Below are 26878 nucleotides of genomic sequence, written 5' to 3'. Positions count from 1 at the left end.
TGTTTATGAGAACAGAAGGTGGACAAAACTATAGAAACAACAGACTACAGTGCTCATAGTGCGGGACTATTCTTCCTTAACGTGTGAAGTATTTCCCTTAGAAACAGGATTATAAACTGCAAAGAAACAGGAACGAGTAAAGAAGATAAAGGCTTTGTTGATTTGAAGGAGCGGTAGACCTTTGGTGCCACCTACTGCTGCAGGATGATATCTGCGTTAAAGATGCACTTCAGTGGTAAACAAATGCGTTTACATAAAGTTGTGGGACTTGAGAAATGCAGATTAGAGAATAAATCTAATTCAAAGCAGGAGAAATAGTTCCCTTGACTTTTAGTCTCTAAAAAAATGTTAAAAACCTTAAAAAATACTGAACCCTACAAGCCTACTGCTTTCAAACTCCATGCTCCCACTTTTAACAGAGGGAATGATGGGTAAACTGGTCTTCATGTATAAAATTGGTCAACTGTTCCTTTAAAGATGAACTTTTTCCAGAAGTGTCCACTTTATAGTCTATAAAACATCAATATTTTTCCAATAAAATGTGTGGGACCGAAAATCTAAACCCGTTACTAATTATTTTTGATCAAGTGTTTCCTCATATTATAGTTTTATTAACATTTTTTAAGTAGAGTTTATGCAAGACTCCACTAAAGGTCCACTCACTCACTTGTTTTCCGGAGCTTTTGAGCGTATCACACGGTCTTCCTCAGCAGATGAAGTTTAGTCAATTATGGAGCGTTCAAGACTTCTCGTAATACCCAAGAAAAACAAACAATTAAAGGTACAGTGTGTATTTAGAGGAATCTATTGGCAGAGATGGAATAGTAACAAGTGTGGTTTCTGTAGTGTGTAATCACCTGAAATAAGAATCGTGTTTTTGTTACCTTAGAATGAGTCGTTTACATCCACATACGTCCGCCATGTTTCTACGGTAGCCTAGAATGGACACGCTCGGCCCACAGGAGAAGTCTCAGCTAGTTGCAATCTGCAACCTCACCACTAGATGTCGCCAGATTCCCCCCCCCCCCCCCACACACTGCACCTTTAAGCACCAAGACCACCACCCTCTGCCACGTTTTGTTCCTTTTAATTTAAACCAAAAATTTAATCTTTACATATTCGTTTTAAATGTACAATCAAACAATCAATGTAATCATACATAAAATTCTTCATAATAATGCACAACTCTATCGACACTACCCATAAATTAAAGAAAGAAAAGGAGAAAACACCGAGATCAGTATGAAATACAATGTTAGGCAACACCACTGGTTCACAAATGTTCTGCTGCCTGTAGAAACATGACGGAAACAAGTACACAAGATGAACCCAACCTTCCTCACACACACACACATACATACACTCTCACACACACACTGCTGCCACTTCACAGATAGTGCTACCGTTTGTCCCCGCTTCATCATCTCTCCATCACTTCAATTCCCTTCATCGTTTGCACTAAAAAACGGCAGGCACTCGGCAGACGTAGCGAGACTGAAAGCAGCGTGCAGATGTAGCTGGATGTTTGTTTCACATCAGTGGTGGTGAGATGATTGACAGGATATGAAATCAAACATGTTGCTCTACACAAAAGCTCAAAAGATGATTCCTGACCTCGGAAACAGCAGTTGACCAAAACACTCTTCCAATTAAGGCCCACTGGTCTGTGGCTCTTCAACTCGGACTTGAGTAATTGACCAATAAATCTAATAATTGTTAGTTTTCAAACTTTCAAAATCTCAATGTGTTTTTGTTTGAACATTTAGTGACCTCTTATATTGGTTTTGATTTCCTGTATCTTGTCATTTTAAAGCAAAGTGTTATTAATGTCTCTGTTTAAACTCATCCGGCTCACGCTGTGGCTCAAATCAAACACTATCAACTGTTGGGAAATGCCATTTAATCAACGTGCGGTAAGATACAATATCTCTTTACATTTTGTTTTTCAGTGAGTGGAAAACCATGTTTCTGATAGCGGGAGTGTTTCCTCTGATAAAGTAAAGGGGGAATAGAATATAAGATAAACACTAATTCTTGCTTGAAAATAAAAGACGTTATCATTACCCGAAGACTTGGACAGATTTCAGAGAAAGAAAAGTCACCACCACCACTCACTTAAATCAGTGCAGATTTCCAGTTTTGTTTTACTTCAAGTCATAAAAGCTTCATTGATTACAGAAAGATCAAAGGTCTAAAAGATAGCAAGAGTCAGACTTTGAGAGAAACGAAAGTTGATATATTTAGTTTCCTGTAACAGAGAACACAGAAGAACTCAAAGGACACTTTCTTTTTTTTTTTGTTTGTTTCCTTTACGTACACACTCGACCTGCCTTCACACTGAATGACTCAACAAGAATGACACACACACACACACACACACACACACAGCTGAAGCTGGCTCAGAAAGGAAATCGCATGCTCACAAGGGTCTTCATTTTTCCATTTCTTTTCCTTCTGACAGGGAACATTTTTGTTCTTGAAATACAGTACCCATCGATTTCTGACTCCCAACACACACACACACACATACCCACACATACCCACACTTACACACACACACCCCCTTGGTAAAGCCTTCCCATATACACCAACGTGCGTCGGGAGAAGCCAGCGATCATGGCTTTCTGCCACATGTTGTAGGGACGAGGTGAGGAGCAGGTGCACGTCCTTTCACTTCCAATGGTAACCTGGCTGGAATGTAGTGGCGCTAGGTGACACACACACACACACACACACAAACAGACGTGTTCTCACACACACACACACACACACACACACACACACACACACATCTAAATCACAGGTAAACAATGTATTTCTCTGGAGGACGGACGGGTCTGGGGAAGAGGAAAGTGAGTTTACTTGAACAGACGCCTGGAGGTTTCAAGGTCCCTCATCGCGTCCCTCATCGGCGGTTCATTCTGACCTTTGACCCCTGCCAGGCGACGTCTACCACGACCTCAGCGGAGACAAGGGCGAGGCACATGAAGAGTGCAAATGGGTGTCTCTTTACAGGTTATGTGTATGTGAAGAGAGCGCATGCATGTCTGAGGTGTCTGCAAGTGCAAAAGTGTGTTTTTTGTGTGATTTTGTACGTGTGTGTTGTGTGTAAAAAGTGCATTCCTCATGTGTTTGCCGTCAACCCGTGAACTCCGTGTGTCCTCAGCAGCCAGAATCACGATAATAAAAGTCTCATATTAGGTCTGTTATCGAGCACGGCCGGTAAGTCTCTGGGGGCCACAGTCAGTCCGCATTGTCCAGGGTCTACAGAGCTGAAAACTAAAAAGACAAAACGGGGTCCGAATGTCAGAGATTGGAGCCGTCCAGGAGGTGCACCTCCTCCTCGCTGTCGTCCCCTCCTCCCCCCCGGCCGTCCTGGAAGGAGCGGATCAGTTGAACATGATGGACTCGGGATCTAGGTTTGCCATTTGAGCCATGTGACGGAGGATATCTTTTTTTGTGATAATACCAAGAAGCCGCCTGCAGAGGGAGACAAAGGAGGGAGGGAGGAACGAGAGAAAGGAGGAGGGTTAGAGGAGTGAGGAGGTGCCGGTGCTTTGGAGTGAAGGAGAGAAAACGTCATGCTTTTGTTGGCAAGTTTTGGTCAAATGGCGAGATTTTTATTGGAATCATAAAATACATTTCTGGACATTGATCAATCGGAAAGCCAACAAAAACACGAGTCCCTGAGGAAACAAAAGTGAGCAGCAGGAGAGGAGGGAGTGAGTCACCAGAAGGGAAAAAAGGAGTGAAAGCAGGTCTGAAACAGCACCAAACTACCAGAGGGATGGGTGCCGTTTCACACGCTGCCACAACCGTTCTATGTTATCGGTCCAAAAAGGCTGACCGGAAGGAAAACCTGGATCCTACAAGGAGACAGGAAGTAGTGAACAGGACGTGGAGAAGAGTTAGAACCTCTGAGAAGGAGAAGAGGACACGACCTCGTCACAGGAGTCAGAAACCTTTGAAGAGGATGGATGTGGAGACGGATATTTCATCTTCAAGGACGTACCACTTTTAATTATATTAGAATTTATCAATCTGCTACTTTTGTGTTTCTTATGCAACGAGATTTCTGACTCAGGTGACGGAGCCGCCTCCTTCTTCTTCTCCCTCTCATATAAAGCACATTTACCTGATCGACCCCGCTAACAAAGACCGGGCCTGTATCAGTTACACGTCTCTAAATGCTCAACGTTCATCCTGCTGATTCAAGAGCACATCGCAGGCTGCGTAAATGTAAAATGGCTTTGACTTCGCCAGCTGTTTAAACAGGATTCTTGTGCTCTTGAACGCAGCTGGAAACGTAGTCTGAGGTCAAGTGAAGAGAAGCGTCTGAAGCTGCTACAGAGCCAGAGGAGAGCAGAGCTGGGTCCAACAAAAAGCTCAGGAGGCTTTGTTTTAATACTTGTCATACGTTCACGTATTGTTCACTAGACTTTCAGCTTCATTTGAACCCTAAAAACAAGAGAATAAAGTGCAAACAAAGTGAGAAAAGAACCCTTTGAACCCAGGTCTGAGGGAGAGGAGTTGAGATGACCTGTAAGGGGGATTAGAGCTACAGCTACTAGAGCAACAGGAGAAATCAAAAACACACCGGAGAGACGACACACAGATCAGACCCGGGGTGAGCTGCTGAGATCTACGACTGTCTCACTTATTTTTTTAAAAACAGAGAAATAAACAAGAGCAGTCGTAAAGCGCTCGGGATGCCGGGTGCAGATCAGAGTGTGACGGGTCAGTGAACGCAACATTCCTCGTTAGCCAGCAGAGTCCAGAGCGGTTTTTATTGTCAAATCCTGGAGAGTGAGCTGTGTGTTTCAGAATAAATAAGGTAAATCTACTCAAACACCATCTTAGTTTCTTGTTTTTGTAGCTAATTCATGTTTATTTTTTTAATGGATTTTAATCCTTTTCACTAATTTGCAATATCTTTTTTATGGGCTTAATTGGCTCGCAAACCTTTGTGTCTGTTGTGTCCCTCGCCTGCAGAGAGCATCAACGTTTCTTATTAGAAGATAAATCTGTTCACTCTCTCTTGAGGAGGACAGGACACGGCTGGTTAAGAGGAAACATTGGCAGGTTAAAGCACGGGATTAGTAATTGCTTCATTAAGGTTATCACTAGCCAGCTCACTACCAGCACTAGTCAACAGGACGTCACTGCACCACAGCGCTCACTACCACTACAGGATGAGGGAAACACGGGAATGAATCGTGTCACTAGAGGTCTGCTCCCTCTCCCTCCCTCCTAGAAACAAAACACCACCCTCTAAAGATAGTAAGACAACGGTGGTCCGCTAGCTACTCGCCAAGTGGGTGTAAAGGCGACGAGTCAGATGCCGTCAATCTGTGGAGAACCAGGGCGAAACGGAGCGGCCGAGAGGGGAGGGCGTTTAAAAACAAAAACAAAAGAAGAAGAAGAAAAAGCAGTCAATAACGAAGGTAGAAAATTGAGGATGAATTCTCAAAATGACATGATCGACTACTGTTGTGAGAGGAAGATGGGGAAACACACAACTGCAGACATGCAAACATCTACTGTTGAGTCTACAGAGGATACATCACAACGACACCACATCTAAGAGACGTAGCTCGGTGGACATCTTATTAAAAGGTGCTAGCATGACGCAGCTCACACAACACTAAGCAGCAGAAGCTACAGATGCACTTTAATGGGGATGAGTTGCAAAGCTGCTCTACTCTGCTGAGCCCGTTTCAGACATGGAAGCAGGAACAATGCTAGTGGAGAGCGCTGTCACAACGTTAACGTCAAAGTGTTGAATTGCCGTAACGAGGCACACGTCTGAAAGGGGCTCTGGAGTGATGTGGGTGACAGTTCCCAGAGAGGTCCGACATTGCAGGACCCAGAAAAACACAAGGAAGCACTTCTACATAGGATGACTGGTGAAGACTGCTGCCGGCGATGAAGGTGGAGGCCAGAGAGCGTCTATCTACAGATGTTTCTCTACGATGAGCGACTGCATTAGAGGTGAATCCACACCAAACCAACCCATGAACAACAGAGAGCAAACAGCAGGTGGAAGAAGAAGAGGAGGACGGCTAAATGTGTCGCCGGGAACTGTCAACAGTTTCATGCAGCCCTCTTAAGAGGCGGAGCCTACGAGACAGGTGCGAAAGTGTGGGAGGGGTCACATGTGTAAAGGGGTGGGGCTAGTCACCAGGGGCTCCTTGTGCTGCTTGAGCTCCTCCAGATGCTCTAATATATTCTTCTTTGTGATGATGCCCAAAACAATCCTGTAACACACACTCGTTACTCGGTAAACTGCCCAAATAAAAAACAACAACAAATAAAGGAAAACAACAAACAGAAGAGAGACAGGGAGAGAACAGACAGCAGCAGCACACAAACATACATAACAGGTTGCAACTTAACGTAAATTAAATAGAACTCAAAATTAAAAAAATGTAACTCAACTGACACAAAAACAACAAAACTTAGTGTTATAAATGAACTTTGCATGTATAGTGATGGATAGTTTATGACTCATCTATTAAACTAATACGTCTTTAATCTGAAGGTATTGAGTTTGAATTATTAAAGTAATTTTGTTGCGCCCTCTTCTTCTACAGTGATTTATCTCGATGCACGGGATTCCCAATATTCACACAACAGGATGCACTTTTTATTTGTGTGTTATTTTGCAGATTTTCTGGAAAAATTGCACGAAATTTGGATTTACTTAAATGTTAAAAAAATGAGTCTAGTGATATTTTTCTTAATGTCAATAAATCACATAACACTAGTAAGTGTCGTCTGTCAATCAAAAACATATATAACTTTTTCTTGGTTTTGGTTGTATAATCAGATTTATTGACAGAAAGTAAAAATATAGAATAACGCACGCTTTATCCTTTAAAATGTTAAAAACAATAGTTTAACATAAGGGCGTAAATGAAAACAAACTGATTGCCACAGCAAACTGAGAGAAGTGATCTGTAAATAAAGAAGAATTGAACACAATCCGTCTTGTAACTCCTACATCTCATCAGCAGGTGTCTTCTCAGAATGAGAGCACACATCGACAGACGTTATTGACTATATTCCCCAACGTGACACCTGTTATGTAGTTAGTTAGTCTCGGCAGCTCAGTTATTGCTCGGTGTGGGGGGGGGGGGGGGGGGGTAAGGGAGGTGCAGCACAGCGGTTAGGCCAGGCCATGCAGATTACAGGGGAAACCCAGGGGTTTTTAGAGCCCATGCAACACCGGTCAGTGTGTACATGTCTGTGCAAAGTTTGTCGACCTCAGACGGGTAAGTCAATCATAACGGCACCAGAAGAAAAAAGGATGCGAGAAGGATTTACCTTCCGTTCTTACAGCACATCCTTCCTCTTTGGACGATTTTAACTTCCTACTTACCCGTTGTGAGTGACCAGACACTGGCGCAGCCCCATCTTTCTGAAGATGTCCACCACGATCTCCATGGGGGTGTGGTCGGTGACCGTGAAGGGACTCATGTCCAGGATGGAGCGCAGTTTGAGGGGCCGGGGGCTGTCGGCCGGCAGGGTGGGCGCGTGCTGGGTGAAGTACACCCTGGAGTTCAACATGATGCCCTCCTGCTTGCGACGAGCATTTTCTGTCGACGAGAAAAGACATCACGATCAAAAGGCTGTCCCTTACCGAGTACCGTTCCTGTGCGGAGAAAGAAGTTCAGTTACCGATAGCGATATTGATGTCCCTGCGCAGAGCGAAGCCCACCAGCCTCTGGGACTCCTTGGACACGATCACAGGGAAACCATTATAACTGGTTTCATTGATGGTGCTCTGCAGCTCCTCCACCGTCAGGTCGTCCTGCGTCAGCACCGCTAACGGCGGGTCGCTGCGTCGAGGCCTCATCACCTCCCTGGCCAGCGTGATGTGCGTGAATTCCTCCTTGGCGTCCAGGAACGGGTACCCGTTCAGACGGATGTGGGCCTCGTAGATCCCCTCGCGGCCAAACGCGTCGCCCACCCATTTGCTGGTCATGACGGCGGCCATGAGGGGGACGATGTACTCCAACCCGCCGGTCAGCTCGAAGACGATGACGACCAGGGAGACGGTCATACGGGTCACACCGCCTGAAGAGAGTAAGACAGGAGCATGAACACACCTCGAGACAAAAAGGGTCTAAAGAAGACATTTCACTATACACCATCACTTTGTAATCCGCTGACTCACCCAGACATGCCGCGGCCCCCACCATGGCGTAGAGCCCCGGAGTGACGCAGTCGGCTCCTACCTCGCACCACTCTTTGAACATGAACCAGTCGTGGTGATAGTAGGCCAGCTGCTCCACGGCGATGCCGACGATTCGCCCTGCGATCGCCCCGATGGCCATGCTGGGGATGAACAAACCCGACGGTACCTACGGACGAGAAACAGGAAGTGGCGTTAGAGTTGATAAAGACATCTGCGGCCCCCCCCGTTAGGAAAAAAAAACATCCAGGCATCACCTTGAGTCCAAAGGTGAATATGGTCATGATGATTTTAAAGATGAGCGCCAGGCACAGCTGCCAAATGGCGGCGTAGACGCCGGGCCCTGACGGCCGGTTGGGGTTGTCGGTGAAGGCCTTGCTGCCGTTCATCTGGCTGCGGTACTGGCAGAGCTGCGAGGACTCCAGCGGGCCGCAGTCGGTGAACAGCTCCTTTATCAGCTCGCTGGTGTTCTGACGGGTGTACGGGTTCGGGAAAGCAACTATGGCCGTGATGGCCGCCACCAAGATCACCTCCAACACCGGGTACTTGCCTAAAGACACGGACAATGCAACATGTTATAATGTGTGAGGCTGTTAACATGCTGTGCCTTTAACCTGGACCTCCAATCAAATACTTCTGCGAGTGCAAACAGCTGATCTTTCTGACAGCGTCATCATTTCCAACGACTTCCTCCTCCAGACCTGGGCTGGCTGACATAGCCCCAGTCTGAAATACTTGCCGAAGCGCGTCGACTTGCGCCGCCGGCACCAAGCGATGTTGGCTCGGATGAAGAAGGCGCCCCAGAGGCCTCCGAACACTCCCAGGAGGATGAAAGGGATGAGCTCAAACAGGTACCACGGCGTGTGGTACTCCACGTAGAACAGCACCAGGCGGCTGTTCCCAAACGGGTTGATGGAGCGCAGGACGAAGGCCGCCACCAGGGCGGCGAAGAAGGAGCGCCACAGCGTCTTGAGGGGGAAGTAGTAGCTCACCTGGACGAGAGAGAGAGAGGAGATGATCACTTTAAATCGTTATCCTGCCATTTAGAGTGAGCGTTATGCTGTGATTTTGGAGCATGGAGAGAAGCTTGAGAGTAATTTCTGGTCAGTTCAACAGTCGACGTGAAGCGTACCTCCTCCAAGCTGAAGAGCACTCCTCCAATCGGGGCTCCAAAAGCAACGGACACCCCGGCCGCCGACGCAGCCGAGAGAACCTGAGAGAACAAAACAAACGCACCTCAGCTGATGTGATGGGGTTTAAAAACACACACATATCTTAATAATGAATACATCAAAGACTGTCAGACAATTTAACGTTACAACATCGACTTCAATTTCCTTCTCTCCCACCTCTCGTTTCTTGGCCTCGTTCTTGCTGTACTTGGGGAACAGGTAGGAGAAGATGTTCCCACAGCAGCAGGCCACGTGGACCAGGGGGCCCTCCTTCCCCAGGCTGAGGCCGGACGCCACGGCCAGAATCAGAGTGACGGTCTTGATCAACAGGGTCCACTTGCCCAGGTAGCCCCGGATGATGAACCCACTCAGGATGGTTTTGATCTGGGGAGAGAGGAAGAGGTAAAGATTAAAATTGAAGTCTAGCTACAACGGTAGGTTTGATTTTCAAACCTGTCACATCTCCCTGCTGCCCACTGAGTGAACATTTTTAAGCCTCTTGACGACATTAAAGGGAAACCCCATACGAATGACGACACGCCTCGAGGACCCCAGAGAGTGCACGTAACTAATTAGACCGCTTTCACGGAGTCAGCTGCAGAGATTTATAGGCTTTCTATTTCATGCGCTACTTTGCGTTTCTGACACCCAGAGCGAAATTGATTGGAACATGAGAAAATGAGAAAACCCGAGAGATGAAACAGAACATCTGTAATGTGCACGAGCTCGTTCCCTCACTCTGAAACAGTTGCTTGAAAGCCGACTCTCTTGGATGTTGGAGTTTCCCACAAGAGGTGTAAATAAGGTCCCTGCATGCAGCTGCAAGCGTCTTTCAAGTGTACCTGAAAAGGGTTTTTTCCTCACCTCAGGGATCCCCGAGCCGCAGGCGTAGGGAGCGAACACCTTGACCAGACAGACAGCCAGGAAGGCGAAGGACAGAGCCCAGTAGGTGTACATGAAGTAGTTCATGATGTACGAGCCGGGGCCCTGCAGAGAGGAGAGGAAGTAGAGGAGTCAACTCCTTGGATCTCATGTAATGTACATTTTACTGTAAACACGTAAACATGGAGGATGTTTTGAGGCTGCGTTAGCGGCGATGATGTCCCTAACGTGTGCCTGTGTTAGTCTACCTCGGCCTGCCCCAGTATTAGCTCAGCCCAGCTCTTCCACTGGGGGCACTTGTCCCGCTCAGCGAAAGTGGTCTCATTGGACGTCCAGCAGCACTGCTCGTGGTTGAACCACATGGCGCTCAGGCACACGCCCTCCTTCAGGTCGTTCAACCAATCGGCAGCAATGTCAATCAGGCCAGCCAAAGCACCTGGCGACGGGAGAAGGTAACCAGGGAGGAAAGGAGGCGTGAGGAGTTAAAGGCAGGGAGGAAAGGAGGGGTGAGGAGGTGAAGGCAGGGAGGAAAGGAGGGGTGAGGAGGTGAAGGCAGGGAGGAGAGAGGATGTGGAAGAAGAGGAAAAAAAAGAGTGCGTTAGCTTGCTATTTATGCTACCATTTTTTTATATGAGCCTGTTATCTGTGAGTATTGTGCCCATTCCCCTCCATTTTAAACCTGGATGTTAGAGAAGCTTTCAAACTAAAACGTTGACTAGCTTGTCCTCACAAAGGTGTTCTGGTGGTCAAATAAACAGAACTCCTTTGTGTTGATCGTTGCTGCTTTAAGGAGAAAGGAAATGCTTCAGTTTGCGGTTAAACGAGAGCAAAAGACGCAGAGAGAGAGAGAGAGACTGAGCACAAGCTGCCCGAGGCAAAGCATGAGAGAGTCACCAGCAGAGCAGATGCCGGCCGTGTGCTTGTGTTGTTTGTGTGCGTTACCTGAGGCCAAGCCAGTGAGCGTCACCACCAGCCACCCGGACCAGGCGTCGTACAGGCTCTTTGTGAACTCCCATGCCGAGTCCTTCTTCTTGCTGTTGATCTAAAACACGCAGTTAGCAAACAAAAGCTAAATGCAATACATAAACAACACAGAAAACTACATTTATAATCTTAGGATGAGCATTATTAAATGACTTAAGGTGGCAGTAATGCAAGTAGGTCAAAGGTTTTTAACTTCTCCCCAATGATAAACAATTCAGTTATCTACTCCAGCGGCTGCGTTTCCACTGTTGCTTCAATAAAACGATAAAATTCCTGTAAAGCAGGTAAAACAATATTTGAGTATTCAAATAACATTCAAATTCTCAGAGCTATCGTTTCCAGGAGAGTGTAACGGTGAGTCAATATTTGGATAAAAGTGTTGCCAGAGAGAGGTTGTGGACATGAAGGGCAGGAGGCCGACAGTCTATTTTCTGATTCATCATTCACGAGTTCATGCTGATGAAGACTGAGAGATGCGAGTGAAAACCAACATTTCTTAATTTTATAGATATTAAATGATGCATCTTTGGATTTTCTGTTGATTGTTGCAGTTTCTGTAGGTTGATTGAACTATTCCCCTTCTCTAAAAACCCTAAACTGCTGATGCTGCATAACTACCCAGTTACCCATACATTTGTGCAACCCAAACAAACTGTTGCTCCACAGGAAGTGTGTCATACATCACTTCCTGTTCAGCAGAGGATGTTTTTTTCGCCAATGTGGCTTTTTTGAACTGTAATAAGGCAGAAGCTACGAGGATACTGGAGAGAGACGAGTATCACTTTCTCCTTTAGACGTGAGAGTCAGAGGACGCGTCGTACACACGAGCTGGTTTGAAGCATACTGAGACCGTTGAGGTTAAATATCTTCAGCCGGGCCTCGGTCTCCTCACCTTCCGGTGCCTCTCGCGGTCCTTGCACTTCTCACGGACCCAGTCGATGGTGTGGAAGTCGTCGTAGGTCCCCACACCCGGGATGGGCTCCTCTAGGAAGTCCAGCAGGTGGGTGGTGCTGCTGGGCGCCCCGCCCCCGTTAGACATGACGTAGTTAGACCCTGAGGAGGAAAGATGAGAGTAAGCTCATGGTATAAAAATGTAGTGCTAACGCGATTCAACTCAGTAACATGAGAGAAACACTGCGGAGCAAAACCACACAGTCACCGCTGAGAGATAATGACACAGCTCCTCTGAGACAAACCCCGCAAGGCCTGCAGTCCATCCCCTCATGTGGAACGTAACAACGAGGGAGTTGACATTTATCTGCACCGCCACGACATTTGGATGAGTTAACTATACCCTGAAATGTACGGGGGGGGTCAACTTTTATCCACATTTATACACACACAGTCACGCCTACGCAGGAGCCTTGGTGGTGAAGTAAGCTGCTCAACCTGAACAGCTGTTCTTGAAGCCCTAAAAACAAGAACCTGGATGTCTCATTATCGGCCTCTAGGCCGCCAGACAACGTGACTGCCCGTAGTTATTGGGTTAAAGGCAGTTAGTTCAGTAATGACTTCGACATGAGTACGATTAGTCACAGCATAGGCTGCGTATCGCATGTAACAACAAAGCACACAATGCAAACGCTGTCCAGATACTATAAATAGATTATTATCTAACGCTCATAACAACAGCATGAGACACTAAATGTCTCTGGTTGATCGGATCTGGTCCGTCTAGATGGATGCACGGATTCAATAAAAGGGTGAGCAAAACATATGACTCACATCAGCACACACACACACACACACTATATAACAGAGCGAGGAAAAAGAAGAATTATCTCTGCCTGTTATCCAGAAAACCTCTCAGGATTTGCGTGGCTTTCCTGGCTGCATGATCAGAAAATGTCTTTCATGAAATAATATTCTATGTTATAGCTCCGAGACAACAAAGGGGGATAACCAAAATCTCATCAACTTTAACTTGCACGTTTGATCATTTGACATTTGAAATCCTCCCACTTGTGACGACGCAAATATGCGAGACGTCTTTATCTGCAACACAAAGGCAGTTCAGTGTGTAACACGGACAAAAGAGAGACGACGAGAGAGCAACAGTCGGAAAATTCTGCATTTGTCCAAAGGATTATGTGACGCATCACAACTTGTTGATCCTGTCTGTGCACATTGAGAAATATCAGATTCTTTAATATGAACAGGTGTAACTACGATGTGTTAACAGAGGCTAAATAGTGACGAACGCTGCTCTGTGAACGCACCGAACAAACCAAGTATCCAGTCGTACAAATATGGTAAAAAGCATCATTTAAAGCTTCTGTTATTTAACATATTTATACCTTAAAGGGGAAATACATGGGCAGTTTATCACTTGGAGGGATCAGACGTCGGAGGATGAGGTACAATTTTAACATTTACCAAGAGATAGCAGAACGTTTACCACAGGAACAAGAGATACGAGCTAGAAACAAATCTTATGTCGCTATGTGAAAATATTGAGTTATTCTTCAACTGCAATTTAAATTACCAGAAGACAAACTAATTTGGTTTCCCTAAACAAATATTTCCGGTTCGCTCTTTGAAACCGACCTCAAGCGCTCTTACACGGTTAGTTTGTAACGGTCCATCTCGACTTCATTCGTTTATTCTCTCAATGCCACGCGGTCCGTCACACGTCAGTCCGGCGTGTCGCTGCTGAGTTTTCCAGCATCCTGTGATTAGACACAGATGCTGACAGCAGAGGATGTGACCGAGGGTAGAAATTCTACTATTTTATCAGACAAAGATAAGATCAGTACAAAAAAAAAAAAAAGGAACTACTGAATGACTTGTTGGTTTCCTGCCAAAAAGCCACTTAAGCGTAGAGAACGCAAACAAAAAATGGTAAAAGTTAAAATGATAATTTCGCTCCCTGCATGTCATTTTGTGACGGATGTGATCTGAAACAAAAGCACCTCAACGTGCTCACATTCAGCAGCTCTCATTCAGATGTGAATGCAGAAATGTGTCCGAGAGTAACGACACACCGGGATTAATACGAAGTCTTGTTGCCGTTTGAGCAGCAAACGTACACATTCCAGTCCACAATGCATTCATAATCTCCTGAGCGTAACAACTCAGCGGCGAACAAGGCCTCATTCATAGACGTTAACCCTCTGATTTAACATTAAAAATCCCGTAAAACGGATCATACAATGACACCAATGCATCCTCTCCCAGCATCCCTACACTGCAGCTGTTACAACAATACAAAAGCTATTACCATATATAATAAATGAGCTTCGTATCAGATCACATACATCTTAGTTTTCATTGTTTTTATCCTTAATAACTGAGACATAAGCGGAAGATAAATCCCGTTTCCCACACTACGAATGTGGGCCATGACACGGCCTTTGAAAAAGAAAGTGCAGCTTATTAGCTCTCATCGGGGGGGGGGCTTTGATGTCGGAGAGGAGAAATAAGTTCGGTGAGAATTTCCTGAAGACGCAGGGACAAAATGTCAAAGTGTTGCTTTTCATCTGAACGGCAGATGTGTATCCTGTTCAGAGAGAAGGAAGGGAGTGTGTGTACGCAACTGTTCTACAGTCAGCAGCAGTGAGAGCGCCAAGCTTGGCAGAGATGTCCAGGGATAGTGTGTGTGTGTGTGTGTGTGTGTGTGTGTGTAAGTGAAGGGGATGCAGGGAAGTCTGATATGGAGGTCTGTATTTTCGGACAGGACTGAGATGTGACCTTTTTTGAACATATCAACAGACAGACTTGGACATCTGCGGGCAAAAATACCCCCCAAACAAACTATTTCAAAGGAAATGTTTACGTGGTTGTAAGACCGACTTTCCTTCGAGTCATCAGTTTGCACATCTGCATAGTAAGCACAAGAGAGGGAGCCGTTTCAGTCAGAATAAACGTACCCCCTTAAGAAATGTGCGACACGTCTTGTGGCTGCTTTGGATTCTGGTTTATTGAGGGAAACACTTATTTATTCATATTTTAGCTGAACATTTTGTTGCTAGTAGAAAGGACTCCATAGCAGAAGTTTTACTGATATATTAGGCATTTCTCAATGCACAAAAATGACAACAGCTGCCTCGCTGGTTGATTCAAAATGAATGCTGTGTGTAACAAATTCCTTCATGTACATGACAGATTTCACTCGTTCACTAATTAAAGAATCACTACCCATCATAAAGTGAGCCTCTTGATGTCGAAAGTGGAACAAACTTGATGACAAAGCAACAGGATATCCACTAGGAAGCGCACTATACAAAAAGTAGGAGCAGAAATGCTGACACAGACACAAAAATATGGTACAAAACATTTAACTCAAGATTTCTGCAAAAGTCTGGTGCCAATGAACATATTCGTGCTACAAACCGAGTGCTTGTAATGTATAATTTCATTGGTTTGAATACATTTGTACCTGTAAAAAACACCAGCAGTGTGAGACTGTGAAGACGATACAGCACAACGATAACACTGCAGCTCCACACTGCAGTAACTGCTGCAACATTTTAGGATCAGAATGGCTTATTTAGAAAGGAACATTTTCAGCTTCCAGAAGGAAAAAACGTGGGGATTTGATTGATGACATATATATCAGACCATCCTGATGATGCAGCACTACTGGCACCCATCAGGGTGCCGCCGAGGAAAACAGAAAACCCCAAAAGCTACACTGACAGAGAGACACGCGTGTGAAGAAAAGGCTTCGGTTTCTTTCCCATTAGAGCAGCGACGCGGCGATTGGAGTTGGGTTAGTCTGCTCAGCAGTCATGTGATCAGCATCATAAACTGACCCCGACAACCCTCCTTACAGGCCGAGAAGCCCCGGTTATAGACCGACGCTGGGCCTGTTTACCAGACTGGTGGAATCAAAGTCTGAAAAAAGCCCACCTGTGTTTGTTTACATACGACGTGTTGGTTTCAGGACACAGTGTTTAAGGTAAATTACCTTAAATTGTATGAACACTATGACGAGGTTTACGGGTTATTAAAGCAGGAAACTGTCACAGAAACATATCTGGGTTATAATAGGTATATATAATGGGGTGGATGTACGGTTGGATGTGGTCCTCTTGTGACGAAGATTTCAAGAAAGGAGAGGATCACAAGCTGGACTGTAAACTACGCACGACGCTGTGCATCTGCAAGGAGAGAGAGAGAGAAGCTTGGATTCAGGGACATCCCTTTGCACAAAGTGGACTCACTAGGGGCCTTTTGTCTCTGCTCGCTCACCGTAGGAAATCTAACAAGGCCTGTAGGAACCTACGCACAGGCAAGTGAAAGAAAACTCCCAGAAGGCCACACGGGAGAGAAAAACAAGGACACACACACACACGGTGCGAGAACTCAGATTTGCCGTCACCCCCGAGGACCTCGTTATGGGAGATGTGATGTAAGGCGACGGCCTGAATCTGGCCAACAGGTGTCCGACTCCTCAACGACACACGGCTACGAACATCCAGTTCCAAAGCCTTGACTGTGCCTCTCTCTCTGTGTGTGTGTGTGTGTGTGGGGGAATTAAAATGGATGCCCATCGTGTCTGCCTTCAGTCGCTGCTGCTTACAGGCCCGAGCCCAAGCCTTCACACTCTCTCATTATCTCTGGCTTACGCACGCACGCACACACACACACACACACACACACACACACACACACACACACACACACACACACACACACACACACACACACACACACACACACACACACACACACACACACACACACACACACACACACACACACACACACACACACACACACACACACACACACACACACACCTGGTTGATCATCTACAGAGAGGTGAATGGTGAGCTGGGCAGGTGGCTGTTTTGCTCCCAAGGAACATGCAGCCGATAGCTTTCAAATCCATACTGGCACCATGATTTCCGACACCAATAACATGGTGAAGCCACCGTATGGCGACATGCACTCACTGTCCAAGAAGAAGGAGGAGGAGGATGGCATCTGTCATCACAGCAGGGTGAGGAAAGGAGGGAAACGGAGGGGAAGAGGGAGGAAAGAAGAGGACGTGGCGTACCTCTTTTAGGGATCTCCTGCAGGGGGATGGTGTCCCCTCCCCCGTCGTAGGGCAGATAGGGGTCGGCCGCTGCGTCCTCCTCCTCCATGTTGACAGCTGAGGCTAGGCTAAGCTAAGCTAAGCTAAGCTAGGCTTCACTACGCACTGTGTGTCAGTCGCTGCCACCGCTGCCATGTTTACCAGAGGAAGACAAGAGGGGCTGTGAGTGAGTGAGTGTGTGTGTCCTCTCTCTCTCTCCCCCTCCCTCCCTTTCTCTCTCACTCTACTGCAGCAGCTGACTGATGATGTCACCACACACACACACACACACACTCAAAGGGAAGGACGAGCACACCAGTCCGGTCGGTAACTAGGGGAGATCAGATGGGAGAGACCATGCTGCCGGGCCAGAGGGGTGTGTGTTTGATAGGGCAAGCTCTATAATGGAATATTCTATTCTGAGCAAGTGGAGAGGGGGGGGGGGGGGTTAAAGTAAGAAGTACTGGAAGTTCTACTGTGGATAATAAAGAAATAGAGCTGAAAATATAAGCCAATCAGTTGACTTTGCTGCTTTCTTTATCTCATAAGATGCTAAACTGAGACTTTGGGTTTTTCCCCTTTCTGTGAAAAATGGTGTCTTCAATTTCTACTTTCCAACCCATGTGAACTGAAGTGGATTTCAAGGGTTAAATAATCAAAAGCGAGACAGAGGGTGTTTTGTAAACTTGGTGTGATCATGTGTTATTATATCAAACAATGCAGCTTCCAGGTCTAAAGAACGGGACCCGGATTATTCACACGCTGTTTGTTTTCACTATAATAGAAATAAAAGCAGTCTGTCATCTGTGAGACCTCCATGCTCCCTTACCTTTCAGCAGGGCTCCTGACACAGGTGATGTCAGCCATAGTTTGTTACCGTCACCGCTCCACAAGTCCCAGTCAGGACGTCAAACCGGCGGAAAAACAACATGAAGCTTGAAGCAGAAAAATCTCCAGAGTTTATGTAATCCAGCGAGTTAAAAGGAAACGGAACACTGAATCTCTTTCAGTTCAAAGACCCGTAGTTCCCAAAGCTTTACTTCCTCCAAGCAAACAAAAAAAGTTTTAGAAAACAGTCTCCACGGGAGCACAGACCCCGTGCTCACCCGGAGGAGGGCTTTACAAGCTCTGCAGTTAACCCACTCCCTCACTACTGCACACAGAAATAGCCCCGGGGAGGCAGAAAACAGGCGGCACACCAGCTTCAAGGCAGAAACCAGGCCGCCAGAGAATTCCTGAAGCGCTATAGCTCACACGGGCTGGAAGCCAAACTGTTTCGTGGGAATGTCGGAGCACGTACAGGTGTCACACACAAATAAAGGTGGAGCCAGATACAGTAGTGGCTGTAAAGGATTGCTGGCCTTTGTTACAACCTGGTTAACAGCTGTTATCAGATTCCTTCAACATGTGGAGAGTCAAGCTCAGTCGACACCCTCCGACACAACCTTTGTGCTTTCTGTCCAATCAGACGCAAGCCAAAACCGAAAAGAGAGGAATCAGCGTTTTTTTTCACTCAAGACGAGGAGGAACAAACAGGAAGCTGCAGATCGGATGTCGACGGGACACTAGATATGTCCGTCAAAGAGCGCCACGGAGTTTGTGAATGAATGAGAAACAGGTGACTGCAGTGGAATGACAGGAATGACTGTAATCATGTAGCGTGGATGGCAGCCAGGGGAGGACGAAGGCACGGCAGAGATCACTCGTAGTAGCCGTCTAACTATGAATGAATGAATGAAGATCATTGCTACCTGACAGGAGAGACCAATCCACGTAAGCCAAGAGACAAAGGAAGAGGAGGAACGAGCAAAAGCCAAAGCACACAATAAAGTGGAGGCGGATCAAAAGACAAGAAAAGTGAGGTGTGCAAAACACAAAAACAACTTTAAATACTAAAAAACAAACTGTCCTTAGAGAGCCTTAAAAATAGTTATAAAGCAATTAGTTAATTGATATTTAACTGGACAATGCAAAAAGCCTTTGGCTGCCTACAGCCATATTCATTTTCCATTTAAATATCATTGAATAGTTTTATAACCATTCATGACGGTGTCTGCAGGGTGTGACAAGACGGCACGTAGAGCAGCTGATGGGTGTGGATGGAGATGATGGGGTGGAGGGTGGGGAGGTGGAGGGGGCAGATGGCAGAGCGACAGCAACACACACACGAGCGAACACACACTTGATGCGTCTTGACATCGGCGGTGAAGACGCAGCAACGGGGAGAATCGGTGGGAAGCTCACAGAGTTCAAGGAAAGGTCCTATCTGGTTTGTTTTCGTGAGGCCCGGGTCACGGAGGGGAAGCGCACAAAGGTCCAGGACCAATCAAACAGCTTGGGGGGGGGGGGTATTTGGACGTGTCCTGTTCTCCCTACCTGGGGAGGCAGCGTCCCCATCCAGCAGGTTGTCGTCCTCGGTGGTGTGGAAGTCCATGATGGCGCCGGCTCCATCCAGCAGCTCCTCGTCGCTGCTGGCGCTGGCGATGCTGTTGTAGCTGTTCCTGCAGTAGCCTCTGTGGTACAGCTGCTCCGACTCCATTTAGCAACGCACCGGTGCCCTGGATGATAAGGAGGGAGGGAAGGAAGGAGGGGAGTGGTGGAGATACACACACACACACACACACACACACACACCGTGTTGTGAGGATGCTGGATTAGAGAGTCTGCAAGGTGGAGTGGGTCAGGGTGGGATGGTAACGCGCATACTGACAGACGGGCGCTCGGTGAGGCCGTGATGGAGAGGTTATAGTCGTACATACATTTATGGTCCAGCAAAAAAACATCGAAACACAACCGGTTTCCAGAGCTTTCTCTCAAGACAAACAAACAAAAACCCGAACTTCTGATCACACGGTCGGTCATTTCATCCGTCGCATTTCTGTCCAGTTATATTTGGAGAATGAGGCAACTGGTGTCTTCACTGGGAAACCAAACGAGCAAGTTTTGTCTATTTTCTTACAAGATAAATTATCACAGTATTGTTTTATAACCGGTGATGGAAGATGGAAGATGAAGTAACAGAAAAAGGGAACGAGGTGTGGACGGAATGAGCGGGAAGGGACTCAGGACATCCATCAGAGTTTAAGATGAAGGCGGACTGTCGGCGTTGAGGTGGAGTGATCGAGAACAAACAACTGGACCACTTCAGCAGAGATCCAAGGAGCGGAACGAGAACACAGTCCAGCTGTGATTCATCACTAGTGTGAAAGTCAATCTAAAGTTTGAAGATATGTTTTCAGCATGGGAGGATGGTTATGGTACTAAAAGTGATGGACCAAACAGAGCAGAGCAGAGTCAACACTCAGCACCTCAGCTGTGATCAAACACCGCCCCCCTGTGGAGGGGGTGGAAACTACACCAGAACCTGTGACCTGAACGGATCCGGCCCGAGCACAATGTCATGAAAATGAGAAGATATTTATAGAATATCCGTCTCAACGTAACAAAGAGGAGAGTTTAGGAGAAAGATAGACATTTAATGTGCCGACGCCTGAGTGATCTTCACTAATCCTTTACGGTCTGACGGGCGGCTCCATATCTCTGTGAAGATAGAGAGCAATAGAGGATTTATAAACTCCCTTCATATCGACCTGAATGGATTAGACTGCATACTTCTTCTTTCTCCTGCAGCACCATGAAAAGGAAGTGAAGGAAAAGAAACGTTGCAGTCAGCTAGGCCGATTTAGGAAGTGGATTTCTCAAAAAAAACAACTATTTGGAGTTCAAGCTCCAATTCAGATTCATCGGGTGTTGCGGTGAAAGTCGCTCTCCTCTAACAAATGAATCCAGACACTTTGTTATGACGGTAACACCACAAAATACACAAGTGGGAATGAACAAAACAACATTGAGACGAGGGAACCGGAGGGGCAAAAATACTAAATCACTTCCAGGTTTTAGGACTCGCTCCTGCAGACAGACAGCTCTGATATGAAGCTTCTGAGCCTCTTAACGACGGCTGCTTTAATTACACTCGTCATCTCTTGTGCTACTTCTCTGAACAGAAAGCTATAATTATGAAAAGCCTGCAGTACACTTATTCATGTTTCCCTTCACATGTTTGCAACAGTAATTAAAACAGTAATTACACCAGAGAGACCAGAGGATGTTGATTATTGAGGAGCTACTATCCTACCAGTCAGATTTCATTATGCTGTTTGAGGACGTGGATAAGCTGGGGGTGTGTCTGTGTGTGTGTGTGTGTGTGTGTGTGTGTGTATCTGTGCGTGTGTGTCTGTGTGTGCGTGGCGGTCGATGACAGCAGCATAATCAACAGCGAGGTGAACAAAACGTTGCGGGGACCGCTGATGTTACGCAACTAAGTTGAGCAACGAGGGCCTTTATCTTCCTCCGGCTGGTCACTATGGAGGTGTTGCCCAGGCGACCGTTGCCGGGACGTGACTCAGCGGGTTTTCTTTGCCCTCCCTCTAACCGACAGGCTCACACCTCTTCCTGTAGACGTCGACACGCATCCTTCAAAAAGACAACATGGCGATCGATATATGGATCAAAAACATCCAGCGTACACCAGCTCCAACACTACAGGGAGTGCTCAGTCATCACAATTAACAGCACTTCAACAACACGTGGGCCCTGACTAACTCCTGGAGATGTGCAGCCATGTAGTGGTGTCAGTCTGAGAAAACAACACACAGGAAAACTGAATATCAGTCAATATATGCTGCTGTCTCTAGAGGGGAGACACTGAAGTAAAACATACAAAAATAATAAAACACAACAAGCCTCACAGAAGACAGGGGAAGCTCCTACTCTTACAAAATGAATGCTGAATTATGAATAATACATGTCAGGCCTGCAGCCATGCAGTAAAAGAAATGCAGCCATTCAAGTAAACCTTTCGACATGTTAGTTAACCCCATCATGCTGTAATTGTTGTCAAGACAAGTGCTTTACGTGATCTCACGGAGGGGAAGGAGGTAAAAACTTAAATGAGGCGTCTCGACCGTCCGTCTGTGAATTAAACTCTTAAGGTCGTGCTGAACCGAGACGAAACACTCCAGACAGACGTTAACACAATCAGCAGCGCTGGTTAAATCAACAATCAGAGCAAATCAAATGAGGAGGGCCTTTGGTTTGACCCGCCTGTGTGAGGCTAACAGAGGACACAAGTGGTTTAAACATAAACAGAATGACTGAACAGTGATGGAGCCAAGAGGTAAAAGTGGGGGAACATTAACTTAAGTTTAACATTTAACTACTTTATGTGTGACATCTTGTCGACAGGTACGGTCCTGGTTAGAGGATGGGGCTGTGTGAAATGGAATAAGATGAATATAAACGTGGATACGTCATGTTTAGGGTCATAACTCATCGCATTGACTCAAAGGCCTCTGTTTAATTTAGAGTCAATTGTCATTTCCTTATCAGACCTCAGCAGAAGTAACTTCATATCTGAATGTAGTTTTATTTAATGCACAAAATACCAGAGTTACAACTAACTTTTGTATTATTTCGCAGTCTAAAGACATGCGACAACGTGCTGCGCCATGTGGCAGGTGTGAATATACTCGTCCCTTTACAAATAAACATGAAATAAACACATTTTCTCAATCAATTGTTTGGTCTCAAACATGGTGAAAAACAGCCATTACAACTGATATTTTATATTATATTTAAATTGCTTAATTAATCCAAGAAAATGTCCAGATATTCAGCGTAAAAGACTAAGAAAACCAACTAAATTCACTTTAAATAACTAACTTTTTGCCTCAGAAATAACTTAAGATTGTAAATTGCATTATATATATATATATATATATATATATATATAAAAAAAACTTATGTTAAGTGTTGCTTTAAAGTCTCATTGTTACAAAAAATACCAGAATAAATATGAATGTGTTGAGGATGATTTTGTGGAAGAGAGGAGTTCACAAGCACGAGACTAGTGTGCTTATCTAATGATGGAAAACAACCACGACACAGTCAGCATGGCAACAAGATTAGTCCTTTTGCAGCACGCGCACAGCCGTTAGCCGACTGGTACATTTACCGGTGAAAATAGGAGCGTTTTGCATGCAACGTTAGTTTGTGTAGCCTCAGTTTCCCTTCGACAAGCAGCCACAGGCCTGAGAACCACACAAACGACAAGTTATATCCACAAAATATGCACATTTTACGGTAAATCTCCATTTAAATATCACTCAAACTGCACGGCATCGGATGGATACACGGCCTCGGGCGGTGAAACACACAGCTAACCGTCAAACCGTTACAGAAGCACGTTACCTTCGTGATGCATCAATTACAGCTCGGACACGACAGTTCATCCTTTTGTCGGGTTGAAACGGGGGGGTTTGTGTTTCCTTTACACGAGTGGATTTGACATTCTCCTCATCATGATGGTGTTTTCTTTTTTCAGTCCCATTCCTGTGTCAGTGACGTTCACTTCCTGTTTCCCATCCTCACATCCTAACAGCAGCAGCTCCCACCCGCAGTCTGTGTGATGGTAAAACAGGCAGAAATATGATCAATAATTCATCCAGTCACTGCAAATCAAACGGGAGGGGATGAATCATATCGGGGACAGTGTAACTGCATGGTTCTGGTGGAGGAAGTACTCATATCCTTGGGTAAAAGTACTAAAATATGCAAGTAGTATCTGGTAAATGTGCTTAAAGTATCAAACGTGTACTCATTGTGCATTAAAATGTTCTCCGTCAGTGTTTTTCTATTATACATGATTACTATTTTTGCTGCATTAATGTATATGGTGCTGTAGATTATTATAGTAGTGCTCATTTATAATTTATATACAAAGGGTAGTTTAATCTGTCATATTCTATGAGATCACCATATGTTTGTAGCGTCACTGTCCCGTGAGAACCAAGTATCTGTAAATAATATGACCTGTTTTGAGATGATGTATTTTCCAGCTGATCCAGGTTTTAATAGTTTATTTAGCTTAAGAAGTAGGATAATTTTCTCAACACATAAAGAAACATTTCATCCTTATTTTTATCACAAATATTCAAAATCAACACATCTGTGGATACGTGGTTTTCACTGGACAGGAAGTAAAATGGAAATACTCAAAACAAACATGTATACAAGTACCTCAAAATTGTACTTAAAGTACAATACTTAAGTAAATGTACTTAAGTGCAATTTTAAAATAGTTGTATACATGGTTTTTATCTCAAACTCTTTTTTTGGGCACCCATTAGAGAGATTAAAAACTTAATTTCACTCATAATCTGATATCATCATTCAGAGTCAGTGATGCATTTTCACAATTTAACTATTTATTTTGTTACTGGAAACAGAAGACAAACAAACAAAGTGAAGGTGATGTTTTTTTTTACGGTATTTAATCTAATTAAATAATATGAACATATCCATTCAGTACAACATATATCTGTAATTTACCACTATTTCCTCCTGTTTCTAATATCGTTACTACCCAACAGCACCACCTAGTGGCAAATATGAGTAACATCTAATTTGTATAGACTCATTTGGTGAGATTATCTACTGCAGTGATGACAAGATGATTTAAAAGTTAAACCAGGACAGCTGAGTAAGCAGTAAAAGAAGAGAAGGCTGATTTTGAACCATATACCGATAATAAACTCAGTCACTTGAAGTGCTGCTGATGCACTCTTCACTTCTCTCGTTGTCAAGTCTTCTCCAGACTGTGATAGAAACCAGTGTCTCTGCGGTGCCGTTGGACCGGCATGTTCCTCCTGGTGCTGCCGACCTTCTCCGGGTCGATCTCCACCAGCACCACGCCCGGCTTCTCCCCCCCGCAGTCGGCCAGCACCTCCCCCCACGGGTCCACCGCCAACGCGTGGCCGTACGACCGCCGCTTCTCGGTGTGCCGGCCGACCTGCGCCGCCGCCAGGACGAAACACTGGTTCTCGATGGCCCGCGCACGGAGCAACACCTGGGAATAAAAGACACGGGATAAATGCTTGCTTGGGTTTATAGTTGTCCTTTCATTGCAAGCGTGAGTGAACTCATCCCACCTCCCAGTGAGCAGCTCCTGTTGCTTCAGTGAAGGCTGATGGATACGTCAGAATCTCTGCCCCGTGCCGTCGCAGAGCCAGCGATAACTCCGGGAATCTCAGGTCATAGCAGATGCCCAGGCCAACCTGTGGCCACAAAATATAAATAGTCAGAACAAAGACACAGAACACAAACAGATTGTGCATTTTAAGCTCCACTCTGTGATGATTCTTATCTCATAAAATGACACCTTGCCGATGGGAGTTTGGACCGGAGACACGAGGGAGGGTCCCGGGATGGTGAAGGCACTTTCTTTAAGGGACACACCTTTGTCTGGCAGCTCCACATCGAACAAATGGGACTTCCTGTAAACTGAGGCGATGTCACCTGTGGGTGTAACGACAATGTGACAATGATTTTCATGAGTGCGTTTGTTGCGAGTGAGAGAACGTATAGAGAGCTTGTTTAATGAGCGGTTACCTTTATCATTAATTATGACGTGACTGTTGTAGATTCGTCTGTCAGACTCCCAGTCATGTCCTCGTTCATGAAATCCTCCGAGAGACAGCCACACTTCCAACTTCCTGGAAGGAGGACGGGTTAAAATACATGAAGAAATGGCAATTATTCACATCCTCCACATGAGATACACGAGACAGTAGTAGAGTAGCTGCCTGCTGATGGATTCAGAGTTGACTATAGATACATATTTACACTTTGTAACAATAAACGTACTAAACCCAGACTGGTTCTGTCTACCTGGCCAGCTGAGTGTATTTTGAGATTGTGTCCCCCGTCAGGCTCTCAGACAGCGACAGCGTCTCCTCCCTGCTGGATCCGATGTAGTCGAAGGCCTCGGGGAGGAAGACCATGCTGGCGCCTCGTGCCTGGGCTTCCTCCACCAGCTGCTTGCAGGCGGAGAAGTTGGCCTCTTTGTCTGGGGTGACCGTCACCTGACACACTGCGGCCACTGGGCGAGGTGAAGTCGACATCCTGCAGGGAGAGGAGAGGTTGTTGTTATGTCCAGAGCACAGACGCTGCATGCAAAGATCGAAGGACAACCATGGTTGACCATTAACTGCACCGGTTATTTTGTTATATATTCATTGTGCAATATTGCACAGCTCTGCAAAACACAAAATAGGTCCCTTGTTTAGAGGGACAGCTGTTAGAGAGCATAACAATACACTCCCTTGTCAGGATAGTAAGCTTACCTGTTTTGTAGCTTGATCTGTTGTTTCCAAACTGGAAGAGAGGCCAAAGTCTTTGCACAAGTTCCCAAAATGCACCTGACCATGAACATTGGTCCAAGTGACCCAGACAGCACGTCACGTCCCGTTTAGCCCGTGTTAGTGTCACATATGTTTGGTTCAGTAGTGTTTAAGTGTACAGCAGGAAGAGTCAGCCGAGCTAGTCTTCTTCTGTTGTTTATCAGAGGATAGAAACCAACATTAAGGCACATCACCTCCACCTGCTGGAGAGTATTTGGAGTGTTGAGTTTTGAAGGCTTTGGTTGGTTAGAGTGCTGAGTTGTTTGGATGTACTTCACTCTATTTTTGAATATTAGTAGTTAGATTGTTCTTGGAGCAAGGCAGTGGTGGAAGTAACTATGAGGTATTTTGAGGTACTTATACCTTACTTGAGTATCTCCAG

General features: G+C 45.6%; 2 protein-coding genes across 3 annotated transcripts; both read right to left on the bottom strand.

The window, feature by feature from the left end:
* Positions 1-1071: 1071 nt before the first annotated feature.
* Positions 1072-23611, bottom strand: clcn3 (chloride channel 3). 2 transcript variants are annotated; one of them, XM_076092564.1, is made up of 15 exons: positions 23507-23611; positions 19634-19815; positions 12128-12288; positions 11194-11293; positions 10500-10687; positions 10234-10356; positions 9547-9753; positions 9330-9410; positions 8937-9189; positions 8455-8747; positions 8180-8366; positions 7681-8079; positions 7382-7598; positions 6182-6257; positions 1072-3480 (listed from the first exon to the last, which is right to left on the bottom strand). In XM_076092564.1, the coding sequence occupies exons 2-15, from the start codon at positions 19794-19796 to the stop codon at positions 3307-3309; spliced, it is 2622 nt and encodes an 873-aa protein (XP_075948679.1). In that variant the 5' UTR covers positions 19797-19815; positions 23507-23611; the 3' UTR covers positions 1072-3306. The 2 variants fall into 2 exon arrangements, with proteins under 2 accessions (XP_075948679.1, XP_075948680.1); XM_076092565.1 differs by lacking the exons at positions 6182-6257; positions 19634-19815; positions 23507-23611 and adding an exon at positions 17240-17543.
* Positions 23612-24504: 893 nt separating this feature from the next.
* nit1 (nitrilase 1) lies at positions 24505-26634 on the bottom strand. The gene is made up of 6 exons (XM_076092234.1): positions 26440-26634; positions 25985-26218; positions 25706-25809; positions 25476-25612; positions 25246-25371; positions 24505-25163 (listed from the first exon to the last, which is right to left on the bottom strand). The coding sequence occupies exons 1-6, from the start codon at positions 26526-26528 to the stop codon at positions 24897-24899; spliced, it is 957 nt and encodes a 318-aa protein (XP_075948349.1). The 5' UTR covers positions 26529-26634; the 3' UTR covers positions 24505-24896.
* Positions 26635-26878: the final 244 nt, after the last annotated feature.

The sequence above is a fragment of the Anarhichas minor genome, unplaced genomic scaffold (assembly GCF_050575085.1).
Source record: "Anarhichas minor isolate MPS153535 unplaced genomic scaffold, ASM5057508v1 ptg000016l, whole genome shotgun sequence".
In the NCBI taxonomy this organism is placed as follows: Eukaryota; Metazoa; Chordata; class Actinopteri; order Perciformes; family Anarhichadidae; genus Anarhichas; species Anarhichas minor.
This window is presented reverse-complemented; position numbering and strand designations above follow the sequence as displayed.